The sequence below is a fragment of the Eurypyga helias genome, unplaced genomic scaffold (assembly GCF_000690775.1).
Source record: "Eurypyga helias isolate BGI_N326 unplaced genomic scaffold, ASM69077v1 scaffold15201, whole genome shotgun sequence".
NCBI lineage: Eukaryota > Metazoa > Chordata > Aves > Eurypygiformes > Eurypygidae > Eurypyga > Eurypyga helias.
Window position 1 is genome coordinate 41,327 of NW_010232863.1, and position 21,071 is coordinate 62,397.

A 21,071-nucleotide genomic window follows, 5' to 3' on the forward strand; every position below is an offset into this window, starting at 1 on the left:
TCACTGGACACTGGTGTATACTTCTCGCTGTGATGGCATATAAAAAATAAGGGAATTTAGTTTTCATATGGCAAACTCCAGGAAGAAAGGGAAAGCATTAATCAGATGGGTGTAATCTCCAAGGGAGCAAGTACTTGATTTTAATTCAGCGTTTCCCTTTGATGAAAACTTTAGTGAATGTTATTATGTGGAATTTATATGAAGCCTGGGTTTAGGTAATCAGCTTTAATATTTATACTCTTAGGGAAAAAAAAAAGGAATCATTAGTAAGCATGCATAATTAATGAATAAATTATTTTTCCTTTGTTTTCCTTCAGGTATAAGGAAATGCTAGATCTAGTGATATCACCCAGCCTGACTGTAAATAGAGAGTGCCCTGACAGACTGAAGCTTAACCTTTCCAACATTTATGCCACGGCTCCAGATGACATAGAAGGTAGGCTGCCTCTTTGGCTTGCTCTTTACTTGCTTTAACATAATGCGTGTGTGTATGTATATGTAACCAAAGGGAACGGGCTACGTGCAAGGCCTCTGCTTCTGACAAGTAGTTCTACAGTGTAGGGAGAAACTGAGATTTTTGGGTTTTTTTCTTTTTTCTGTAGACATTCCAGGTGTGTCCAAGTCCTTTAGTTCAGCAGTGGTCTGAATGCAAATGGAATTAAAATGTTTTATATGTAGATATATATCTGCATGTAGCGGGTGCACACATATGCATATGTGCATATATATGTTTGCCCCACTGAAGTAATTTTGGGTACAAATCATATTTTGTATAGAGCTGTTTTGGCTTGCATTTGAACCCCACTAGAGCCCTAGTGGTGACATGAACGTGAGCCCTGTGCTTCGGTGGCTGTGCGGTTGGGATGGGGAGCATGGGGTCTCAGCAACGTATCATGCAGCCAGAAAACATTTTGCCAAAGCATCCCCGTGCCCTAGTTTGCACCGCTCTGAGATCATTGCAATCATCTCCAAACGGTTAGCCCTGCTGGCCTCTGGTCTGAAGTTTCACATTTGGCAGGTACCAAGGACAAATTCTTTCAGTGGTTGAGGCTCAGATGGAAATTTATCTGCTCTTCTCCTCCTCCTTCCCCCTCCCCATCACACTGTTCGAGTGAAGGAAACAGAAGAATGTTAAATCTGCTAAAAAAATTATTGGCAAGTGATGCAGCTGAACTAGTTCTTGCTAGTACAATCCCAGCTATTGTTTGCTGCGGTCAGGATCTGTCAGCCTTCCTGTTGGAGGGGAGTTCGCAAAAGGCACTGGCTATTATGTTTTAGTAGTAGGTTTAACCCTTAGTTTATAGGCTCTTCGAAGCCAAGGAGACGTTGTGCTTGCATGTTTGCTAAGGCATTAGAAATAGCGTGATTAAATCACGTACATTGTGACTGCCTATTTACAAGAGCAGTCAAAGGGATAACAATCTAAAGGAAACATCCTTTTAAATGTGTTTGCAGAAAAGACTAGAGCTATAAATGATTTTTAAAGACATAATTTGTAAACCTCTTGATGCAGGAACTATTTGTTATTATGCGATATAAATAAGAGCCAATATGTTGCACTATTGGACACCGGTTTGCTAGTGACAGCTCACGTTGATACATTTCGTACAGAAATATTATGGTTATTTTTCTACAGAATGATCTCCTGTGCAACCAAGATGATGCTTTTTCACTTGAAAATACTTCTTGTTAATTTGAAGAATCAAAAATTAATTGTGTGCTTGTCAAGTGTCAGTCTGCCAGAACTTTTAATGAAATCAATGCACACAGTGTGTGCTGTGTATTACTCATGTAGTTTTAATTTTAGCAAGTCTAGTCGCAGTACTTGTGGATGTCAACATGGGTGCCTGGCCTGCTGTTTTCATGGATGCTTATCATGAGATGTGCAATCACATCAATGTAATTTTCAAATGCACATTTTGCCTGTAGTCCTTTTGGGCAGAAACACATGGAGGTTTATCTTGCCTTTTTTTGGCAATGATAGTAGCGTATTGCCTATTCACACAGAGTAATCCCCACTTGTCATTCTTGGCAAATGTATTTACTTTATACATACATCTTTAAAAAATAAAACAATTGAAGACAATATTTTACAGATAGAAAAGAAATTAAGATTATGCTCAAAGTGTCTATGTCGCTCTTTTTCAAATGTAAAAGGCATTCTGAATTAAATGAATGAAAGCATTTTCTTCAATGCGGTTCTGTTTGGTATTGAGGAACAGTGTGGCAGAAATAGTACAGTTTCTCTTTTCACAAACTAAAAATCTAATTTTCTAAACTGTTTTCTTTCAGGTAAGTTACAGCAAATTTTTCATAGGGAGTTTGAAGGTGACTCAGGTAAGTCCAGATTTGAATTTAAACCCAATCTTTTTTTCTATATCTGTGTGTGTAAATAAATATCTACGCTTGTATAACACTATCCTTCATCTTTTTTTTAGACTAAACCTCTGTTTTTTAAGATAGTTTGGTGTAATCTCCATGTTACAATGTAAAATGATAAAGCCTTATAAAATGTTGTGAAAATAGGTGGTGTAGGAAAGAACAATTTCAAGAGAGTGTTAAATCAGGGAGAACGAACATTTCATATGTGAGCATGTCAGGTCTTTTTGGACATTCTTTCCAGGTTTACAGCATAACAAGTGATTCAAACCCCTAGGACAATTTACATGTATTTAGACTTTATATGTATTTGCCTATTTCATTAAATAAAACATGCTTTAAATGTTTAATTCATCAACTTACAAATGGCTGAACAAATGAAGTGGCGCTGTTTTGGACAAATCTGTACTGAAGATAATCTGTGTACAGCACTGTGGGTACATCCCCATAGAGGACAGCACTGCAGATGTATCCTGCCTGGCAGTAGCAGTGTGCAGGCATTGGGAGCACTGCAGGAATCTCCCTTTCCACCCAGCACGTGCAGTTGAGAGATCATTTTCTGTATGAGATTGGGTGATATTTCCTATCCTGTGTAACAGATTACACCGTAGACACCAGCAGCCAATGTCAAGGATGGTGATGCTGCTATCAGTGGACAACGTGATGCTTGATGTTCTCCCTGTGTGGAGAATCTGTGTGCTGGTAGTCTGGTGTGTTCATTGATGCAGCCAGCAGATGAAGAGGCTGAATCTGTTGTGCCTAATGTCATTATTGATGATTGTAAGGGTGTTTTCACATTTATAGTGCCGTGCTAGCATTTAACAGCTCCAGGCAGGAACTGAGAAGCAAAATTTGGATGGCATTATGGAGGCAACTTGCATAATACTCATGGTGGCATTTAGGTATGATGTTTTCAGTACAACTTGCAGTTGAAAAAGATGGTGGCACATTTTTTCTTTGGTAGTGTTGCAGGACAGAACTGCTTGCTGCATTGGAAGGTGTCCTGCACATACAACCTGTGTGATACATTTTATTTTACTGGCTTAATATTTTGAAAGGTCAGTAACATAGGTTATAGTTAACTCAAATTCAAGGATACAAAGATTTAAAATGTTGTAATTTTAATATCTCTTTTGATTTGATATATTTTAATGAACGTTAAAGAAAGTGAGTCATGGTCTAGGAGAGTACCAAAAAAAGCAAAAGGGCAGAAAGTACAAAATCACTTCAATAATCACAGTGGTTGCTTTTATAGCCTTTAGAGTTTGAGTCATCCCACCAAAGCCCAGTCTCATGATTGATATCATGAGAAGAAGCAGCTAATAGCTCAATTAATCAGTATCACCCTCAGTTAAAAACTAAATCTTTATTTGTGGTTGAGTGGAGAATAACTTTCTTACCTACTTCAGTTTGTGGAGATTCATTAAAAACAATGTCTTCTAATTCCTGTATGTTTTTCTCAAACCAGCAGTGGTAAAACCAGTGGTCTCAGCTTGGCCATAGAACAGAACATGATGAAAATCTTAAGACATTTTAATTTTGTTTTCCAGGCAGCAGCAAAGCAGCACCACAGTGTCCTCTCCATCTGTACTCCACAAAGTGAGTGTTTGTGCCAAGTGCTGTAATTTAAAAACCGGGTTTTGCTGAACAGCCATTTTGTGCAGACTGCTGTCACCTTACAAAGCATTTGCCTTAAGCCCATCCACCTGTTCCCCTGCACGCCTCTGGCCCAATGAAGGAACTGGTTCTTAATCTTGTTAGATATGGAGTGAAAAGGTTTGAGGTACTGTGCACTGTGTTTTCGCACCCCTGGGAATCCAGACCTTACCAGTTTGAATATTGCTGTGTTTATGAGTGACCACAGAGGAATATGTTGAAATGTCAGAGGTTTCCCATGACGCTCGGTTGTTCGGCAAACTCAAAATGAAACATGAAAAAATCAGAGTGTTGGTTTTATTTTTTTTTTTAACTTGCACATTTTGCATAGTCTTAAGCTGCCTAAATACATGGGGCCTTTAATCTTAATAACTCATATTGGAACCCACATACTAAAACAAACTTTTGCCCCAGTATAGTCAATTCTGAGTTCCCAAAAATCATGCTTTGGATATAATTTTATCAAAATGTCTAGAAGTGTTCTATGTGTGCTCTAGAAGATCATGTACAGTGACTATTGCCTTAGACCTTCTGTTTTCTTGTTCTGAATAGACATTATCCTCATATAGTGACAGTTCCATCTTTCCCAACAATGGCAACGTATGGACAGACTCAGTACAGCGCAGGAATCCAGCAGGCTGCTGCATACACTGCCTATCCTCCTCCAGGGCAGCCCTATGGCATACCCTCCTACAGTGAGTACTCTGATGTCATGTTACCTTTGAGGACATCTTCCTCTTGCTCCTGGAAAAATATAGTTGAAGTCTTGAGCTTTAGAATGAAAGGTCATTTCTGTCTTGGCAATGCTCTCTTCCTAGGCTTAGAGGAAAATCTGACTTAGTTCAAAAGTAATCCTAACATTTTTAACAATCTACCAGCTCTTGATATCCTGGGTTATGATCTTACCAATTAGTTAAGTTTGGAGCCAGTCAGTAGTAGGATATGAGACTGCATGAGAAACTCAGGTTCAGTAGGATGTGCCACTTAAGAGTAGTAGCTGGTGAGTGTTCCCACAACTCATTGCCAAGACAGTCTCTTGCAGAAATTACGATATTTAGGTAAACTACACTTTGCCTTCCTTGATTCTTCTTGAAGTTTCAATGATACAAGCTACTTCAAGAAAAACTTTCTGTGTATTATTATGGAACAACCAAGACAGAGCAGAATAGGGCATGGATGAAACAATAGAGTACTTTGGTTTTGGAAGATGGTTCATATTTAAATGGATGGTTATTAGCTGTGGGTGCAGTAAATGTTTCTAACCTCAGTCAGCTTTGTTCCCTGCTCTCCTGCACAGCCTGGCCAGCAGCTGTGGGGAGGCAGTGCTGGGTAGGAGCAGCTGGGGGTTTTAGGCAGGGGGCTAATTAAACCAGCACTCCTGATGAGGGAATGCCTGGTAAACCAAGTGTTAAAGAATGTCCTCAAGTGCCACATGGAAATACCAAGCTCTTGAGAGACCTGGGAAGTTCTTTCCGCTCCTAAAGACCAAAGAGATACTGCTCTTGCTTCGGTACAGCTCTTTAAAAGAAAGCTTTGGGCTCCTTATTCCCAGCTGATCCTGTGAGTGATGAGTCTTGCAGCATTAAAAAAAGCTTCATTTTAAGTTCCCACTCCTGTTTTCTTCCTTGTGCTCTTAAACACCTTTGTTTGCTTGGCAAATACAGTATCCCTTCCCAACAAGAAGCTTTTATGCAGCCATTGACAAGGCTTTTACTGAAGGGAAATTCAATGCAATGGTCTGGAAGGCCAGGGAAATGGGCTTGGCAGAGACGAAGCTCTACCAGGATGATGAGAGGAATGTTTTGAGACCCTTTCCTGGAGCTACTTGTGTGTTTGCATCAGCTGGCTGATTTCCAAGGCAAACTCTGAACAGTTGTCCTGTTAGAGCAGGTGAAAGTAGAGCCATTTGCTACTGCCTAGAGTCTTTAGGGCATACATGTGTCAGGCCCATATGCTGCTTATAAATCCTGCGGATGACCTCTTAGCATCCTTGAACAGTGGTTTCCCTCCCCCAGCCCATATACCCTCTCTAAGATACTCAACACAGCATATGAAAAACTCCACCTGGCTGACAACCAAGAACAATGAAGCAGTATAGTTTTTAGGCACAAAAATAAAACTCGGCCAGTTTCTAGACAAAACAGAACATTGTGTGGAAATTAATTTGGTGCTAAGTTATTTCACTGTCTGACAACAATTTTTTAGACTTCTAAAAAGGCCCATTCGCCGAAGATTAATTGTAGCTGGGGTAGGTTGAGCGCTCGCATGCGGAGCGCTGATGTAATTGAAAAGCATGGGATGTTATGAAAAGCAGCGTCTCTGCGCGCACTCGCAAATCCCTTTGCTTCCCCAGCAGTAATGGAGCCGGGCGCTTGCAGCAACACATGTTCGTTCACTGTCCAAATAAACTTCCTGTGGTTCACAATGCAGCATTGTCATCTTTTTGCTAACTTGTACTCAAATTGCAGTGCAGCTATTCTCACCTAAAGCTAACAGAAGTGATTTCTATTAGAGAAAACATTATCTGGGAGAACTTATTCCCAACCTGAGCAAATGCAGACTTGAAGAGTCATTAAGGTAGCAAACCGCATGTTTGGTGAAAGTCATGTGAATTCAACTTTGTTTTGGCAAGATTTGCCTACAAGTGCTACAAGATGACAGCAGGATGAAAAGTGTATAAATCAAGGCCAGAACATCAGTTGTCCCATCACTTGGTGTGTCCAGTATCCGCTTCTTGTTTTGTGCAAAGGAGGAAAATTTTTTGTTTAGGCATGCAAAGGAGAAAAGGATCACACCCAAAGGGTTTATAATAAGATGCACCTTTCAGCTGTTTATTTTAATAATACAACTGTAGAATCTCAGCAGAATCTCAGAATAAAATATCAACCCCTTGCACTACCAGCAAAGGTTTCATCTTGCAATGTTTAATTCAGTTATTGCTGTTCCCCTGTAAATTGTCAGTTTAATTGCCTGATTTTAGTAATGAAAATATTTTTATGGCTTTAGGGCTTACCTATTGTTCCTGAACTATACGTTATATCTAGCTGAATAGATGATAACCCTCCTGTATGACTTGCCAATAAATGTTTTGCTACCAAACCTGAAAATATAATGCAAGTAAAAGATAAGTCTGTTGAGAACAGAAGTCTTGAGGTTATTTCGCTGAAGGCCCTGTTGCTTTGTTAATCATTGCTTGCATCTCATAACTGTTCATGAATCAATGAGTTAGTTTAATTCTAAAACAAAACTATTTGTTCAGACATTAGTTTTGAAAACAGTATTATCTGTGGTTGTTTACCCAAATGATTCTATGATTCTGTGGTTCTTAACCAAAAGTTCATTTACGTGTGGATACAGGGTGTAGCTGACTCAAATATTATTTGTGATTAATTTACTTGAACTATTATTTAATTAATACAGATAATTTTTAAACATGTTTAAAAGTGTAGAAAAAGAAGAGTTCATTAGGTAAAAATCTAGCTGACAAATTGTTAATTCCTAAACTTACTTTTTTACACCTTTATATGACAAATGCTCTTTTTCTGCTCTCGGTTCCTACTGTATGCCCCAAAGGCATCAAAACAGAGGACAGCTTGAGCCATTCTCCAGGACAGAGTGGGTTTCTTAGCTATGGATCCAGCTTCAGTACCCCAGCTGCCGGACAAGCACCGTACACGTACCAGATGCATGGTGAGTACAGCCCGGTGCCTTGCAGGATGTGCCATGAGAAGTCAGAATCCTATACGCCCATATTACACCAATTCTTCTTTTGCAATTACAATGAAAACCTTAGGTATAGGCAGTCAGGATAGGGAAGGAGGTAAGTCTTCATAGGTCTGTTTTGCTCATCAAGTCATTAATTTCTGGTTGGGATACTGGATTTAGTACTAGTATATCCTAGTAAAACTTCACATATGATTAATATAAGCTTTACTTTTCTGCAGAAACTGTTTTCTTTTTTTTAATTGATTTTGTGACTGAATACGTGGGACTGTTGTTAGTGTGAACTCCTAGATTCTGAGTGGAAGCAAAACAAATGTGGTTTTACACTTCATGAGGACAATACTGTTAGTGTTATGCTTCTGCCTTATGCTATCATTAGCAAACTGCCCTGTGGTTAAACTGCTGCATATTCTCTCCACTAATTTTTTTTAAAAAAGCTGATACCTTGATAATAAAAAAAAATTATTTACTGTTAAGACGTACTGATATCTGCAAAGATACATCTGCCTTTTTTAACTCCAAAGCACCAACTTCATTAATTACCTACAGACTACTGAGGTAAGGTTCAGAAGAGCAGACCTGAATGCAGCTTTTTTTCCTCAAGGTTATTGAGCTGACATTTTCTAAGTTTAGAATAACTGTTTCATTGTTGTCAGAATAATAATTGATTATAAAATGATCAATTGGCTTCCCTTAAGGCTTTAAAGAAAATGCCTTGTGCTTGTAGCTTTATAACACTTTGTTTTGATGTACAACCAGGAAGCCCAAAATATGCTTTTATTTCTAAAATAAAACTTAATAGTTCTTTCCTGGTCATTCCATTTGAGAAGCTGTATGAAACACCAACTCACAGGAGATTGAATGTTGACTCGCCAACTCCAAGGAAGTCATGAAAGGGTTTAAATCTGAATTGCCAAGATGTGTAAAGTAAATTAAAATGGTGGAATTTCATTTGTGATTCCCTTTAGCCAATTTTTAGCATGGTATTTGATTTCTTGGAGCATTTTGGTTTTGTTAGTCAGAAATCTGAACTGCATATGGCAGGTTTTCTTTATTTGACCGCTATTCTGTGTGCTTTTTCCTCCACTGTGTACTGTTACTGATCTTTGTGAATTACGTTTATTTTTATTTATTTATTTTCCTGAGACTTGCTGCTGAGTCATTAGGCATGAACTGGAGGAGTAATATTAAAATTTGGATGGACGTTGTGTAATCTGAATTTAAAAACACCTGTCCGAGAAATCCTGCGAAGAATGACAATAAAATCTAACAAAACAACAGCAGATGAGAGGAGCCATAGCATAACCATTTCAGCTTTATCAGTTGTTTAACATATAAGAAGAATAGTGGGTATATTCTGAGAAATAGATTATGTCACTCCACCTCTGTGCCTCTGCCCTGAGTCCCCTGCGAGTGCAGTTTCCTTCCTCACCTGTGGGCCTCATTCTGAGTCCACTTTGGTGTTTGTATTCAACTTGTCTAGTAAAAGTGAAGATTAGATTTTGTCTTCTGCTAACCTTCAGCACACCTGCGTTCGAAAGCGCCTTCCATTAAGCATGAATTGCCATGAGTTCATGAACTGATCCAAGCATTACAAAAAACATTTCCAAGAGATCAAAATGCAAATATTCTTGCTGTTTCTTAGCAAATATCTTCATTACTGTCAAAGATGCGTCAGTAGCACAAATTAACATACCTCAAATAGTTTAGAATTACACAGTTTATGTGCTGGTGAGTGGGAAGAGTCAGGAAACCCATCAGCCATGCGAGCTAAACGTGCAGCACCCTTTCCTGCTGTGGCTGTATGTACCCAGACTTGCTAGTTTAAAAGCAGCTCAGGTACAACAGCAGCAGCTCTCCTGGCTGCAGTGCTGGTCTGTCTGTACCACATACACGTGGGCTCTCTGAGAGGCTGGAGGAGAAAAGTCACTCCAACGGGCGTGACTTTGCTGGAGGGAAGATGAGTGCACATGAAGACAAAGATCTGCCTTGGCTTTGGCCTTCCCTCAGAGATTTTCCAAGGGTTGGAAAACCAAAGAGGAATTGAATGGCTTTCCCACGTTCTTGTAGAAGCCATGAAAGAGGAGAAAGATTAAGTCTCTCACTTGACTTTTTGATATTGTTGGGGGTCTTTTTTTAAAACCTCTAGGCAAAATACCCTTTTGTGTCATTACACTTCGTTATCCCCCTTGCAAAACTGTCTCTGTCAACTCTCCCAATTCTTTTTAACCCTGAATGTGAAAAGTGGACAGACACATCCACTCCAGTGTTAAGTCTGAGAGCAAATAAAATCCTAAACAGTTACGCAATTTGGGAAACAAGGTAAAACCCATTTTATTCTATAAATTATTTATGAAATCTGAAGACTGAGAGGTGACCCTTTGCTCAGACTTCATGTGTTACTCTTGTCAGAGCACATATTTCTGTGGGTTCTAGCTTGAATCCCTCATAGAACATGCTGGAGACACCTGGGTTGAATGTGGCACAAAACCCCCCCAAAAACCATGGCCTATGTGTTTTTTCTGTTACCTTGACTCCTACAAGCTTCATCTGTCCTACTCCTCACGGGAGTTTTTGCCTTCTATTTTGCTTCTTGAATATATCTGTAACACCACTATTGGTGAAGTACTGGTGTTTTCTTTTGCTGCCTTGGAAGGTCTAGGTTGCTGTTGGTTTTTGTTTCCCCAGAACACAGCTTCCACATGTGCTTTGTGTTAGCTTAGAAGAATCTGAGCTGTTTGAGAAGGCAAACTCTTGACTCACTTGGGACTGAACTCCTTAAGATGGCCCCTTTGTTCAATCAAGGGGTTTAGACAAGCAAATTTTGTACATCAGCACTTGAAAATGTTACACTTCCAAACAATAGTGCCACAACCATGTGTTGTACCAGAACAGGCTGGAAGGAGCTTCATGTGTGTGTGTATGAGCATGAATGTGCCCAAAGTGCCTTCAGATAACATTCCCTAGGGCAATGCTGTGGTATGAGGTGAAATTGCTTCTTTTCACATTTTTATGCCAGGAAGATCATTTCAGCCAGCTCACTAAGCCTTTAATGCAAAAGAAAACAGAGGAAAACAGTTTCTGCAAGTGGCAGGTGCTTACTCCAAAGCAAAGGGAGAAGGAGTAAATGTGTCCTTCTGTTGTAAACAGATATTTCCACCCTTCTCCTTGCTCGTGAGAGGAACAGTCTGAAGCTCCCTGACCCAACGGTTTATTTACCTTGCTGAGTGCTAGTGAAAGGTTTGAGTGAGAAGCCAGGAGCCTTCCTGTGCTGAGTGCTACTGAGGAATGTGTGCTCAGTGCTTTCCCACGCCAGCACTTGGGGGTGGGGAGGTGATCACTCCGTCTCCCTGATGCAAGCAAGCCACCCTCCATGCCGCCCAGCTCCAGAACCGCTGAGGCTTTTGCTAAGTTCACATCATTCCATTTGGTCACCCTGTTGCTGACCCAGGCAGGGACTCCAGGGGATGGGCTAAACCAGGTGAAAAGGGCAAATTTTTATTTATATATTTTTGTAAAATCGAATATTAGAGGGACCTTAAGACTCAAGCTCCTTACCCCTACTTCAGGGACAAAAGAGACAGAGATCATGAAGAGGATGATGTGCAGGGGCTCAGCAAGACAAGGTATCTCCAGGAGTTGTGTGCTGCTCAGTTTTCTATTTTAAAGCGTGAGCAAAAAATTGTTTTCTTAAGCTAAGCTCTGCAAGTATTGTAAGATGGCAATAGCTCAAGTACCTAAGTGAAATAACTTTGCTACAGCGTGCCTCCATTGAGAACCAGCTCCAGAGCAACGTGGTGAATTCATCTGCAGGCAGGCGTGGGTGGTCAGGCTGGGGATCTTGGGCACATTGGGCAGCCTATGTGATTCCTCCTCACTGTCCCCTCGTTTATGTGGTCCAGCCAGCGAATAGGCACTCATCATAGGTGTGTTACAGCAGTCACCAAGGAATAAATGACCTCTTGGGTGACAAATACTTGTCTCACAGGGCTCTAGGACAAATGGTCTCCTTCACTAAGTGCCAGCGTAGTTGGTACTGGTTGGTTTGCTCTCATGTTTCTTTGGTACCAACACTACTTTTCGCTGGGTCATGATTAACATGTCAGATTGCAGCCTCACCTCCCTGATGGCTGTTGTCAGTAATATGGTGCTTCTGGAGCGAAATTCTGCTCTCTTAAGCCTGTTCGTTCTCATTACAAACACAGATGATGCAGGTGTAATGGGGTAGCATTCAGTTTCTCATCTTTAACGCCAGTTATCAACTGTATCTTGGTTCTTGAGCGAGAACAGAATCCACTAAAAAGCAAGAATGAGGATAGAATATTCTTTTGGTCATTAAGTGATAAAGAAAAAAAAATATTTTACAGCCAGCCAGAAGGGGAAATCTCTCTTTTCCCTAGCATGAAAATAAATTAGACGTGGAAGAGTTTATAAGCCAAATAGCTAATGCAATATGTCACACACATACATAAATATAAAAGATGAGATTGGCAAGTTCCATAGCTCATAAGAATGACATGAAACTGTATCATGAAGGTACTGTAGATTGAAATAATGATTTTAATTGCCATGTAACAGTGAATGATAGTATATCATCAGACTTTGAGTAACAATCAAATAGACTGAAATCTGGTATTCACTTATTTTCTCTGTAGGAGTGACTTTTTTTTTTCCTCCTTTTAACCGGTGCTATGTAAAGTGTGTTTCATGTCATTAATGTAGTTACAAAATTATTTTGTCTCATAATGAAGATATTTGGAATATGCATGTCACCAGTCTGGAGATGACGCTCATTTTTGAGAGTCATGAATTGGAAGAGGAGGTAACAGCTTGTGTTAGATTTTTGTCTATAAAGTGATAAATTTGTAATGTTGGTAAATAAATATTGCTTCAAGGTCTACGACCCTTCTTAACGAATCCCCATGTAAGTGTACAATTACAGCACCAAATCCCCAAACACCTTAGGCTAGTTATTAGAAGTATATTGTGCTTTTTAGCACATGTTTTTCTAAGTTTACGTTTTCTGGCAATTTAGCAGTTCAGCGATTTGCTCCGACTTTTGGTAAAATTATTATTCAATGATATGTAAGACACAAAGATTATATTCAGCTTTTGCCCCAGAGAGCCTACCGTCTTAACTGGCAAATGAGGAAACTGCTTGTTGCTGCTGAGAGTGGGGGAGAAATCTTTGGAATATAAGAAACTTATAATTTAATGGACTATGTAAAATACAAAGAGAAAACTGTGCCAGCACATTAGCTAACATAGAAAACCATCAGCTACTCGGAAAGCAATAGCAGCCAGCTTATAGAGCATTTCCTGTGGTCGCATGAGCATGTGTTACCCCCTTATTGCACATCAGGCCATCTCTTCTCAGCTTGTCATTAATTCCTAGACAATGCCTTGCTCTTCAGTTATTATTGCTAAAATGACAGCTGGTATGAAACTATGAAGTTGCACAACAGTTAAAACTGTTGTTACTGTCATTGGGCAGGAAAAGATTTGACCACTTTTTTTTTTTTTAATATCCAAATCCATCTACCCACAAAATACTTTTTACATTACAAAGGAAAATTCAGTTATGTAACTGGGATAACTTTCCTTTGCCAGGGAATTGCAAAGCAGTATTGAGTTCAGTACAGACATAAATTTAGGGCCAAAGACCTACGCAGTGAAATTCTTTGCTACTGCTGAGCATTTGTTTTCTTTGTAGAGCCCATTCTGATCAGCTGTCAAATAATGAATGAATAGAAAGCAGCATTTCTTTTGTGCAACGCTGATTTGAAATGGATTAATTATATATGTTGCTTATGTTTGTGGAATAAATTGCTTATGAATTGTTCTCCTGGCCTCAGACCAAGTAAAATCTGAATATTTAATCAATTGAAATGTTTTCTTATGCTGGAAACATTTTGGCTCTTGTTAAAACCCTGATAATCTAGACAAATTTTTTTCTAAGAGGTGCCTGAATTTCTTCTAATTGCGTGCCAGTTTCTGTGCTACATACTCAATATGACCCCATAAATATCTATTTGGCATGAATGGTTAGCTCTGCATGCATGAATTTTGCAAAGGAAGTGGCATGTTTAATTTTAAGCTTGATTCTCTAAGTACTTAGTGATGAAATGTGTGAGAAGGGGAAATTTCAATCTACACTTGATAAATGTGTATCACGCTTCGGCATACAGATAGTGAATCCATCTGAAGTCCCAGAAAATAAAGGAGAGTGAGAGCTGCTTCTCAGCAAACAGTCGCTCAGAAGCCTTGGATTAATAAAATTAAAAACTCGGTAGAAAATGAGTAGTCGCTTTCAAAAGCTTCTGCTTCACAGCTGGTTTGCATTAGTTGCAGTCTAAAAGTGTAGCAGTAAAGCTGTGCTCCACTCGGAAAAAAATCTCTTCAGGAGGGGTCAGACCTCACTTTTTACAGTGTAAATACAAGGTTCCTCAGAATAACAGCACAGTCTCCCTTTCAAAGATTTTTAAACACCGGGGCTGACCACGCTACATTTACTTTGTTTTAAAACGAGCTGACAGGAGAGGGGAGAGGCAAAGGTGTTGACAGTGATACACTGTAATTTGCTAGGATCTGTGCTACTCAAGGAGAAAGCCCTGCTCTAACTTTTCTCTCATTCACTGCTTTTTGAGGTTCCATTCAGAACTCATTCCTTGGTCATAATTAACCAAGGAGGGAAGAGGATATGCTCTTGGAAAGAGTAGACACCAGGCTGGATGGTCTTGAAGCTAGGAGAGCAAATGTATGTTTGCAGGAGAGAAATGGTCTGACAACTCATCTGTAACTTCTGCTGTGTCCGGGCTCATCAGGGGTTTGTTGTCCATGTCTTTGTCCCAGAGGAACACCAAGGTTTGTGGTAAGGCTTGTGTGGGGGCACAGGTTCTCACGGCTGAATAGCACCCATGGAAACTCAGAAGTCATGGCAAAATGATATTAACTGTAGAGGTGATGGTGGTACAGCCAAAACCAGGAATCTTCTGTGGGACAGAGCGTTTACTTTGGAGGTATCTCGTGCCTGCTGAGGTGCTCGAGAGGAGCTTTTGCTAGGGAAATGTGTGGAGGAGGGCTCTGCCTGTAGCCAGCTGTGATGAGCTGGCTTGCCCTTCATGAGGCTTCATTCTTCTTGCTTGTTTCCTACATTTCAGAGTGCCTGTCCAAATCTCTGAGCTTAAGAACTATGACAGATAGTTTTAGAAGGATATGTTTGAGTGTAAGACAAGTCATTGTTTCACTGCAGGAAGTGTTGGATAAAATTCTGTGGTTGTCCTATACAAAAGATGAGACTTGATATCCATAGAGCCCAGCTGGCTGTCTGGGTGTTCACACGGAAACAAAATGTACGAGTGCTGCCCAGTGATGTGTTGGTACATCATTGCTGCAACTGTGAGCCTTGCTCATGGATTAGGGTAGATAAAGAGTTAGGAAAAGTATAAAAAAAGAGTAATAATACTAATCTACATTGGAAGCAGTAACTTGGGCATCTTGGCCTTCTACCCAGTGTCAGAAGTTTTGGATGAATTGCATCAAATGAATATTTTGAAACATTAGTTTTGCAAATAGTAAGGAGGAATTCTTTCCTCAGTGTGAAGAGCAGTGTGGGAGGAAGCTTGAGAATTCTGTTTCACTGTCTGTCATCAGGCTGGCAGAGGATGGCATCAGGGGGATGGAAACAGGCATGACAGTTGTGAATGAGAAGCAATAAGGTAAGGAGGCAGAAGTGAAGGGACTGGATAAAGAAAATACAGTTTTTGTGCACTACGATGAGCAAGTGGGAGCCAATGGAGAAGCAAGGGGTGACATTTCCCTAACCTGCTGCTTGACTGTCTTGGGAGCATTTGTGGAGGTCAGATGGAATACTCAGAACATGGGTTAATGGGCAAACTCAGCATGGGAAACAGTCACAGAAGTGCTTGGATGTCAGACTTCTGTTTGTGGATTTTATTTTGATCACTTTGGTAGGATGTTAAAAAAAATAAAGCATAGGATGGTGGCAGCTTGGGAAATTATGAACTTGGCCTTTATTATTCAGCTTATAGTGCAGTTGGCATAGAATATGCTAAAATGTTATAGAAGCTTCACTGAATAATTGATTTGATGTACCTAGTAATGTTTTCTTGAACATACCTAGAAGGCAATAGAAGAGCTAGTGTAAAATTACATATAAAAATCTACATCAAGAAACATCATACCTGCATAGTCAAGCCCTTGAAAGTTAGGACAAATCAGATTCATGATGCTGGTGCAGTATTGGTGCTGCTTCCTCTTGTATCTCATTTCCAGACACTGTATGAGGTAATGCTCTGGTGGAAAAAATAGAATGCAGCCCTACGGTCAAAGAGTGTGAACAAAGGTCTGACCCTGCTTCAGTCAGCACAGGCTGTGCAGCTCAGGAGTTTCTTATCTGCTCTGCCAGCATTGGATAACACTCTTGCATGGGCTTTTTTATATGTAATTTGGATGCACTTTATATTGGCAGGGTTTAAACACTGAAACTCCTGCACTGCAGTACTGTGACCTCCAGAACTATGACAATACCTGCACTTTCTGAAGAAGAGTGCATTGACAGTTATTAAAGATAAAGAGGATATAAACTTGGCTTAGAAAATCTGTAACTGGCAGATTAATTGAGACTAACAAGGCAATACCAGGGCAAAGATCAGTCTGCTTTTGTCCTGGTTCTTACGCTTTTCTCTGAGTGTCCACTGTTGGCCACTGTTGGATTTTTTCCTGGAGGCACTGCAGTACTGAAGGAACACATAGAGGGGCTAGAAAATCCATGGGGCAAATTCCTGGCTCTGGAGTGTTCGGTTGAGAGTTACCATGACCCTAAGTAGTGGGACAAAGAGTGGAGACACACTGCCCAACTCGATCTTTTCTGTTGGCATTTAGTATTCATCTTGCCCAAGATGAAGGGAATTGCTAAATATGTGTCTGTGCTCACAGGCCAGATTTTTATCCTCAATTACATGACAGCAGATGTTATAGGGCTAGTTGTATTTTAATGCTGACCTGGGAACTGGAATCTCGTAGCCACTAAACAGCACAGGAGGTGGCAAATCCAGCTTTCCTTTACCATGCCTTGTTATCTGTCAGTGGAGGATTGTGTCCAGGATGAAACTGCAGCTGGAGGAATCTTAAATATTTGGTGTCCGTGGCATCACCCAAATAAAGTTAGTTTTGCTTGTTGTTTTTTTCAACAAGGGATTGCACAAAACCAGTCTACATCATTGCTGTAAGGATGTTCACTTTTTGGCCCAAAACATTTCCTTGTGATTTGTTTTTCAAGACAATCCAGTGTGGTTTCCTTCTATAGCTGCAGCATGATTTGATAGGAGTGGTTAAAAGGAACACTTTCTCAAAATATAATAAAATCTAATTGCTTTCCCATGCTTCAAATCCTGAGAGTAAGTATAAACCATCCCAGCACTTTCAACACCATTGTTGAGCTGGATTGAGCTGTACAGGTGACCGGGCTCAAAAGGATGGTAAAAGCCAGGCCCTTAAAACTGCTCCGGTCATCACTTATTAAAGCTCTTTGAGGCTCTGTGGGTTGAGTACTCCCAGAAGCAGGCAGCAGGGGAAGAGCTTGGACTCAGAAAAACTGTACCTTGAAACGTGGTTTATATCACCATCGAAAGTGCCCTCAAACACCTGGTCAGGCTAGCAGGACTGAATAGGACTGTAGCGGGAGACAAATGGACATATTTTAAATGGGTTACATATCTGAGAGCATTATCTGCAGGAGGTGTTCATGTGCTTCTGGGAGCAATGTTCTTTAATAGACGCTGCTGATGTTGAGTGCTGTAACATTGTAGAATCATGCTTTTCATCTAGGTTAATATAGTGTGCTCTTCCCTATACTGTCTGAGCCCTTCCAGACAGAAATACAAGTCTGTTTTTGGGGAAGGGTTCATTATGCCTAATGACAAACAGTTGAGCACTATGCTGCAAAGTACATATGGGTTGAGTTTTTCTTCTCCTTTAACAGGTCAGATAGTCTTGAAATACCTCCACAGCTGACAGCCATGCAAGGTTTTATGAGTTTTCTTGCCCAATAAACGCAGGCAGATGTTGTAGGATTTGGAACCTTACAAGGCACTGGAGTATAGCTGGTGGGAGGTAATTTTGATGAGTGCTTAACCTCTCACTAAAAAAGTAGCAGCTTGGAGAAGGCAATATTTACTGCAGGAAACATTAGCTTGTCAGAGAGCTAAAGCACTGCAAAGAACCTTTCTGAATGACCATGCAAGTCTTCAGCCAGATGTTCTTCATAGCACAGAGTAATGCACGCTCTGCTGGGAGTTAGACTAGGGCCTTTCCTTGCATCACTCACAGTCAACATTGTTTCCTGTAGGAAAACAGCTTGCTGATGTAAGAATACACAAGCCATTATATGCAAGCTTGTAAAATACCATGCAATTCAGCTGAACCCTGTAGGCATTTATTTTATTAATGCTAAGTGATCAAATAATCCTTTGAGAGAACTTTCCCTGGAACCACTGTGCAATTCATCTACATGTTAGAGGAAACATTTGGGTCTAAGCTTCGTTATTCTATTTCAAGCATATTTAGAAGTGCCCGTGGTCACCCTCTCTGTCCAGTGGTCCATCTTTTGAGTGTTCATGGACTCAGGATTGCTGCTGGCTACCCAGAGGGCTGTGATAAATGCCCTGCTGCCCACCTGTGTTGAGCCTGGCCAACTCTTCCTTTGGCTGTTGAGTATTTCATTAAATACTGGAAGGGCAAACCATCTGTTTGATTAAATATAGCAGCTTATGCTATTTGAGCAGTACAGGAGACTTGGACAACACCTCCCTGATGTCAACACCTCTCTGACCTGTGAAATGCAAGGACACAAACCTGCTTCCCAAAGCTTGCTGTGGTGTTGATCTGAACTATACCACAGGCCCATCCTGTCTCTGTAATCACATCTCCCCACTACAGCAATATTCCTATGTCTTACTGTGTATTCGTAAGCTGAAAGAAAACTTTTTTAACAATGCCAGAGCTTAGTTCTGAAGATACTGAAAATAACCATGAATATTCCCTTATTTTCTTTACTTGCTCTTACCTGGAAAGGAAGGGAAGAAATGTAGCCTGTTATTGCAGTGACTGAAAGACAGAGAGGGAGAAATCGAGAGGAAAGAGAAGCTGGCAGGAAAGTTTTTGTAGGAGCACAGTCGAGATCACACACCATTGAAATTATCATTGACCATGGCATAGATTTTAAAATACTTGAATTAAAAAGGGAATCAGGGGAAAATAGCAAATGAAATCCATCTGTGTGAGAATGGGAATATACCATCAATCAGCTAACAAAGAGTTTCTCTATGCATGTTGCCCTCGGACACTCATATAGAGAAGGGCCACATCTACTTATCAAGGGGAAGCCGTGGCACTGAATGTGGACGGCATATGCACGCCTTTTATGCAATGTCTTTTCATGCAAGTGTGTTTGTGATATACATACTTTACAGGAACATTTACAGTGCCATACATCTGAAGAGCTATTCTACTCGAGTCCAGATTGTTTTATTACCAGCTAAATGTTCTTTAAGCTACCTGTGAATGAGGGCATTGTGACATTTAGCAACTGGTTTGATTGAACACAGATGTGAACCATATTCCATATGGAGAAGATCCAAAGGGAGAGATCCTAGGCTTGTTTCTGATTTGCAAGTAGGACTTTGAATGCAATTACTTGACATTGAGCTACCAAAATAGATAGAAACAAATCCCTCGCTCACACATCTGCAGTATTGCAAATGCAAGATCAGCTGCAGTTTGAGATGGTGCACTGTCTTCAGAGGTCAGGGGGAAAAGCCAATATATATGAAAGCAAAAGTCCTGTGGAGATGGGCAGTATCCACGCAGAAATGGAAGGGGGCCAGGCATTCACGTACATTGCTTACCAAGAGGCTTCCTAGGTGTGCCCCATTGCACATAAGCACCGCTTTCTAATGTCCCATCTATCTCTGAGTATTACAGGAAGTGCTATTACCTGGGGATGCATTTGAAAAAAACGGTTACGTGGGGAGTATGGATAAATTGATAATGCCAGCATGCAAGGTCTGGTGATAATTTTCCAGTGTTTCTTGAGTGTAAAATTTACTGATGCAAAACTGAAATTGCAGTGGCAGAATTCATTTTATTATGGAAATGTTTATTTCTTATCAACATCTTAGGGAGACAATGCAAATATTTGGGGGCAGTTCTGACGTGTTCTAAATGGCTGAATTCTATGAGGCTGCTCACAGAAACTAGCAGGCCTCATTCTCGGTTCATGAGGAGAAAGGGTTTATCCTTGTCTTCATTGCCTGCAGGACTCATTTGTTTTCCTTCCACTTGAACTGACTGCACATCATTGAAAACGTGGTCTCTCCAGTGTAGCCCGCAAAGTGGAACAGGGACTGAGTGGGGACCCTAGTAGTCCCCATGAGACAGCTCTAGTCCCCAAGACAAAGATTGATGCTGAAATATTTCTGAACCTGAATCTTCAAAAAACTTTCTTTTCCATGCAGATAATTGGGGTTTTGGGGGTTTTGTGGTGGTTTGTTTTTTTTTTTTAATTATTTTTTATTCTTTTCATCCTTGTTCAGCTGGGAAGAAATTCTGAATTTTTTACTAGCTTAAGTTGTTTGGTTGTCTCAAGTATCCTTATCTGTAACTATTCTGCGTATAACAATACTGAGCTGCCAAGAGATGGTGAGCTTAGCAGCTCTCAAGGTATACCCCGGGGAGGAGGGGGCGGGGATGTGGTGGGTTGCATTCTCTGAACGCAAGGCTGCAGGGGCAGAGAGCTGTGTTTGATCTCAGTTCAGACAAACTATGCTCAAAGGATACTCCTACTTGGTCAGGATACAATGACAGGGCCAGAATAAGTGAAAAACGAGAGTTGCGAAAATCTCTTCCCAGGTGCGATAAACTTCAGGTTATAAGAAGTACCAGTCTTAAGCACTTTTGGAAGTATATAAATATGCGGGTAAAAAATCAGGAAGTCTCTTTTCTGTCTCTGCACCACAGTCCTTCCTGTCGAAAATCCCCTGGGCAGCAGGAGCCAGACTGCAGCAGGCTGTAGGGATGCCTGAACTTGGACCTGGGGTAGCTCAGCTGAAACCGGTAAAAATATATTCTACAAAACCCCAGTGTAAGATGCACCATATAAGGTCTAGTCAGTGTAGTGTGGGAAGCGATGGAGCATGAGTCGTTCCCATCCTCTCATTCCTATGTTTCTACGCTCTTCTTCCTGCTCACATACCTGCTCTGTGTGTGCACGGACACACTTTGCAGAGCTGGTG

At 40.6% G+C, this 21,071-nt stretch overlaps 1 protein-coding gene across 1 annotated transcript in view; it reads left to right on the forward strand.

The window, feature by feature from the left end:
- Positions 1-320: 320 nt before the first annotated feature.
- Positions 321-21,071, forward strand: part of EYA2 (EYA transcriptional coactivator and phosphatase 2) — a 55,694-nt gene continuing 34,943 nt past the window's right edge. Inside the window, exons 1-4 of the mRNA XM_010161541.1 lie at positions 321-436; positions 3,930-3,978; positions 4,588-4,730; positions 7,609-7,725. Coding sequence (XP_010159843.1) covers positions 328-436; positions 3,930-3,978; positions 4,588-4,730; positions 7,609-7,725 — 418 coding nt within the window. The 5' untranslated portion in view covers positions 321-327. The remainder of the gene's footprint in view (positions 437-3,929; positions 3,979-4,587; positions 4,731-7,608; positions 7,726-21,071) is intronic.